Here is a 5,957-nt window from a genome sequence, read left to right on the forward strand (position 1 = left end):
TCCGATTACGTTAACGGATTAAAACTAAATCAATCTCTCGATACATGAAATATTTTTTGGATTTCATGGGATTTCAAGTCACCCATGGCCGGGTGGACACATGTGGTCGATAAGCTGGCCACCCAACCCCTAGCTATTGGGTGGGATTTGTTTTTCGTTCTTTAGCTATGTTTTTTCTTAGATTTTTTTTTTATTATGTATTTTTAACTTTAATTTTTAATTTTTAAGCTGTGTTATTATAGTCAATTTCTGAAATTTTGTAACTTGACTGCATTTTTTATTTTTTATTTTTATTTTTATGTAATTTTCTATATTTTAATATTAATTATGCTGATGTGGCTTTCTGCCCATGGGTTCATAATAAATATATTATAAGCTGACTAATTAATTCAAAACCTTTTAAATTACAGGTATCAAACTGTAAAAAATTTGTTATATTTACAAATTATCATTTATATTTTATAGATTCAATCGTTTCTTGAATCCGCGAGGATTCACTTTAAGCGGCTCAACGGTACGAGCCCAACTCTGGCCTGGTTGCTCATGGAACGATCGAAATGTCCCAGCTGCAATAAGAGTTGTGTTGAGAATGATCTTGAGATCCCTATAGCTGAACCCTATTTCTATCCAAATCCAGGCCTAGCCCAATCCGTCAACCGAACAATATTGAAGAGTCAAGAAAGTAGTAAGTAGAATCCTCAATGATCACCAAGGTGGTGGCTCAACTGGTACAAGCTGCTAGGAACTGGTATTCCATAGCCTCGAAGTTAGGAGTTTGAGTTGAGCGTAAGTCGAAATCGCTTGCGGGAGTATGCCTAACCAAGAGTCTATGGGATGGGCTTTGGACCGGCTGACAGCTTGGTAGTGCAGTGGTGACGGGCTCGCTCATTGGATAGTAGTAATGACTCAAATTGAATATATATTCTGCAACAGAGAGAGGCTCCTTGGACTTTTCTGAGTTTTCTCTCCGCATTCTTTTGTGGGTTAAAAATTTATGCCTTATTTCTAAGCTAAAGTAGGCTCGGGTTTGCTCCTTGGGTGTCAAATATATTGGAAAGTGATGCAATGGACTTCCATGCAATTCCAGAGTCCAGGAATTAGAAAATGACATGAAGTAAGGTGGTTAATTGGTACAGAACAAAAAAGGTTGCTTTTCATGCATGCAACTTTACTGAGTGGAGAAAGATCCAACCTGGGAAAGGTGCGTTCCCTTATGAATGGGTTTTTGGGTCCAAGGAATGGCATCACAAAACGATCAAGAAGTTAACTCCATTCCTTGCTTAATGTGTAGAATATTGTGCCTCTCTCTCTCTCCGGTTGAGTCCAATATCGGAAACGAGGCACGTACGTAGTTTGCAATACAAATGGGTTTCCTTTGGAATCCGGTTCCTTAACGAATCTTTATGTAATCCTTTACCTTTCTTTTCATAAAAGGAACTTTATGCTCGCAATTGCGTACCTTGTGGTACGATCCATTCGAAATATCACTTCATATACACTTGAGTTTGGGACAGGGAACTCAAAAAAAATTGAGCGACTCAGGCTATACTGGTACTACCAAAACAACATGGGTTTCCGCCACTTCGTATGGTTTTTGTTGCTCTGCATCATCGTTAATGATGAAAGTTTAGCGATTAAGGGGGTCCTAGGCCTGGCTTGCAACTGGGGAACACGTTCAACACATCCTCTCCCACCTAACATAGTGGTCAAGCTCATGAAAGACAACGGATTCAATAAAGTGAAGCTCTTCGAAGCAGATCCTGGGGCTCTTAAAGCTCTTGGGAAATCAGGTATCCAGGTTATGCTTGGGATACCCAATGAGTTCTTGGCACCACTTGCAAGCAGCGTCCGAGTTGCCGAGGACTGGGTTGCCCGCAATGTCTCGTCCTTCGTTTCCAGTTTTGGGGTCGATATAAGGTAAATATTTGATTTCTTGCATGCATTTTAACAAGCTTTTCGGTAGCTAGAATGCTAGGTTTCATCGGATCGAATTGATTTATGTTTTCATTCCCAAGCCAAGCAGGAATATTCTTTTCAAGATAACCATGATTAATACTTATATATTTCAAGGAAGATGAGTGTGTATGCACAAAATAGTGAATATTCCAGAAACCTGATCAATATTTGAGTTCATGCAGTACTACGTAGACCATACAAAGGTCCAGGAAGATGTTCTTTGCACGCGTATGTTCGTGTACCGCTTTGCATTTGGTTCATATCTTTTCTTGATAGACGTTATTTTTTGACTAACAGATCTAACACTTTTGCTGCTTTACAAATCATTTTGAAGATCACATGCATGCAAAAACTTCAAATTCTTATTCATATGAAGTTAATGTCCAAGTTTATCAGGATATCTCTAATTTCTTAGAATTGAACTTTGCAAAGATGGTCTCCTTCCTTGTTATGAAATATACTTTTATATTAACACCACTTATCCGAACAGTTTGGTTAGATCGAAGAGATAAATTTAATTAATGCATTGAAGTACTTTGCTTAACATCATATTTTTTATGTTTTCAAATGGAAAGCACAGATATGTAGCAGTGGGTAATGAACCTTTCCTCAAGACTTACAAAGACAAGTTTTTAAACAGCACATTTCCGGCCATCCAAAATATTCAAGCTGCCCTAATAAAAGCTGGCTTAGGCCGACAAGTGAAGGTGACAGTCCCTCTAAACGCAGATGTCTACGAATCCGACAGCGGTGTTCCCTCTGGCGGAAACTTCCGATCCGACATCCAAGATCTCATGGTCTCCATGATCAAGTTCCTCAGCGATAATGGCGGACTCCTTACCATCAACATATATCCATTTCTCAGCCTCTATGCCGATCCCCATTTCCCTATTGAGTATGCTTTCTTCAATGGCAGTGCCGCCCCAATTGTGGATGGCTCCATCTCGTACACCAATGTCTTGGACGCCAACTTCGATACCCTTATTTCGGCTCTTGAAAAGAATAATTTCTCTTCCATGCCCGTCGTCGTCGGGGAGGTTGGATGGCCGACGGATGGCGACACGCATGCCAACGTAAAGCTTGCCCAAAGATTCAACCAAGGCCTGTTTGATCGCATAATAGCAGGACAAGGCACCCCGAAGCGACCTACTCCAACCGACATTTACGTTTTTGCTCTCATAGATGAGGACGCCAAGAGCATCGATCCGGGGAATTTCGAACGGCATTGGGGTGTCTTCAATTACGATGGAACCATCAAATACCCGTTGGATATGGGTAAAGGCCGGAAGCTTGTGGCGGCAAAGGGAGTCAAGTATCTGGCGAGGGAATGGTGTGTAATGGCGCCAGAGGCAAGTCTTTCCGACCCCAATCTACCGCAGAGCATAACCTACGCGTGTACTTACGCGGATTGCACCAGTATGGGATATGGATCGAGTTGCGGAATGTTGGACGCGAGGAGTAATGCTTCTTATGCTTTTAATGCATATTACCAGACCATGGATCAGAGGAAAGGTGCATGCCAGTTTAATAATTTGTCAGTAGTGACGACTCAAGATCCATCTAAGGATACATGTCGATTTCAGATCATGATGGACCTTGGGAAGCACGAGAAGCCACGGTCACTAGCCGTTGGAAGAAGCCAGATGAACTCACTCTTATTCGTGACTATGGTTCTTGTCCTGATTACTTCAATCATTTGTTGATTTCAGCAGTTAGTATTCTTGATGTCTATGTATATGAACTCGAAACCATTCAATTTTATTTTCTAAAGCGCAATTCTTTTGAATGAATATAATCATAATTCTTCGGATAAATTTCGGATTTCCATGCACATATATGTTACATGATAATAATGGGTGTAAAGGCGAAACTACTTGGATGAGTATTGCACACCCAACTATGGTGCAGCGTGCATGGTTTATTTATAGATATCAATTACAGAGTTTGACTAGGAACCCACAAACAGATCGAAGTGGACTAGTAAAGACTGCCTGGACAGTTTGAGAACTACTCTAAATCAGTGAAGACTTTGTTTTATCTTGACCATCTTGAGAAGCACTTCTGTGTTTGACGACGTCTTGAGCATTATCCTTGATATGCTCCCGCAAGCCCAATGATGGTGGGACAACATTGAGCTTGATTTTGATTGAAGCAAATCTGACTGAGGACAACAGCTTTGTAAAAATGTCTACAACTTCTTTGGTGGATAGTAACTGGTTGGTCAGGCCGTCAGCATATCACGAACAAAATGGACGTCAATCTCAACACGCTTGGTACGAGTATGGAACACCGGATTTATAGAAACACAAGTATCACGCCACAAAATTGGAGGCCAGCTTTGAAACTGAGATGCCAAGTTCGTTGAGTAATGAGAATAGTGAGTGTATTTCAGCAGCTATGCTGGCTAAGGCCTTGTATTTAGCTTCTGTGCTGGACAGTGCAATAGTGGCTGGCTTTTATAGCTCCAAGATCTCAAGAAAATACAAAAACCACCAGTTGAATGGATAGGAACTGGTTGGTCAAGCCAGCCTAGTCCCGCGCCTGAGAAAGCTTGGAATTGAGTAGGTTCTGATTTCTCTAGAATTAGATCAAGGTCGATTATCGATTGTTTGAGATAGCATGAGAGGCATTTCACATACTACAAATGAGAGTACTTTGGGGTCGTGCATAAACTGGAAAGTTTGTTGATAGTGAATGCAATGTCTAGTGATACAGGGATATCGATATTGTATGGAACCTATAGTGCTCCTGTATAAGCTAGCGAGATCCTCGAAATCTTCACCATCAGAGGTTCTCATGATTTGGCAGATGTGGCCTGCCCTGCAACCCGGGCCCGCCTGTGGACTTCGAACCGACCCGGCACATTTGGGTCGGGTAAAATTTCTTTTCTTTTATTTATTTATTTATTTTAAATATATATATAACCACATTCGCAGTTTCATCTTATGAATGAAATTAATTAATTTATTGTATATTGGGACCAAAACATCATACAAATAAAACCTGTCTAATTAAGTGTTGAATTTCTTAAATTGAGGATTTTGCCAACCTTCCTCCGAGCATCAAAAGATTTGTTGAATTGAGGATTTTCAATTTGTGGAATTGCGAGAGTTAAGATGAATTGATTTGTCCGGTTGCCATAAATTGGATGCAAATATAGAGAGTCAGGTGCTAGATCCTTCATTTATTAAGTTTCAGCTAATGTCTATCGGACCATCTCTAGACTGAACATATGAATCAGAAGAAGGGAGAATTTGAAGAAGAGGCACATATCACCAGTTTCCTTTATTTGTTTGCTCAGAACCAAAACAAACACCTTTGCGCCTACCGCCCCCAACCTCACCACTGTCATCACCACGGCCATAGTGGCTAGTGCTCTTAGTGCCTCTGGCTCACCCTCACCTTCTTCTTTCTCATCCTCCTCATCGCTATTGCTAGCGCTATCTTCTACGTCGTCTACCGCCCCCACCGCGCCACTACAAAAAAATAAGCATTGATGGCGTTCGATAAGCATCAGCACTAGTCCAAAAAAATGCCGCTACTTAATTAGCGGCATTTTGTTGCCGTAACTATCCGTAGGTAGTGGGTGGTCGTTATTTTCACATCTCGACATTTATTCAAATGCCAGGACTGGAAAATCTCATTTGCGGTGTTTATATACAATTTAGCGAGATTTCTTGAAATGCCGCCAAATTCCTTAAATTAACAGCATTTATCTAAACGCTGTCATTAGTTTATTGCCATCCAATGGCATAAAATAGTGGCATACAATAAACGCCGCTGTTAGCATGTTGACGGCGCATCATATAAATTGGCGGTGTTTATTTAAACGTCATCAATAATATATTGGTGACACATCAAATAAATTAACGGTATTTATCTAAATGCCACCACTAATTAAAATAGTGGCGTTACCATAAACTACACTGCTATATATATGGAATTCAGATCCGTTGAAATGCTTGCGTGGTTTCCTTACTTTTCATCACTATTGTATACTT

The 5,957-nt window shown here is 40.5% G+C and overlaps 1 protein-coding gene across 1 annotated transcript; it reads left to right on the forward strand.

Annotated features, from left to right (window-relative positions):
* The first annotated feature begins 1,483 nt into the window (after positions 1 to 1,483).
* LOC122304210 (glucan endo-1,3-beta-glucosidase 5) lies at positions 1,484 to 3,770 on the forward strand. Its single transcript, XM_043116326.1, has 2 exons — positions 1,484 to 1,917; positions 2,537 to 3,770. The coding sequence occupies exons 1-2, from the start codon at positions 1,568 to 1,570 to the stop codon at positions 3,657 to 3,659; spliced, it is 1,473 nt and encodes a 490-aa protein (XP_042972260.1). The 5' UTR covers positions 1,484 to 1,567; the 3' UTR covers positions 3,660 to 3,770.
* The last annotated feature ends 2,187 nt before the right edge of the window (positions 3,771 to 5,957 follow it).

This window comes from Carya illinoinensis, chromosome 3, assembly GCF_018687715.1.
Source record: "Carya illinoinensis cultivar Pawnee chromosome 3, C.illinoinensisPawnee_v1, whole genome shotgun sequence".
Lineage (NCBI taxonomy): Eukaryota > Viridiplantae > Streptophyta > Magnoliopsida > Fagales > Juglandaceae > Carya > Carya illinoinensis.

Excerpts from the sequence above, each read along its gene's own strand:
- LOC122304210 (XM_043116326.1), top strand. The coding sequence starts at position 1,568 with ATGGGTTTCCGCCACTTCGTATGGTTTTTGTTGCTCTGCATCATCGTT. Across the intron at positions 1,918-2,536 it reads AGTTTTGGGGTCGATATAAG|ATATGTAGCAGTGGGTAATG; the intron begins GTAAATATTTGA and ends TGGAAAGCACAG.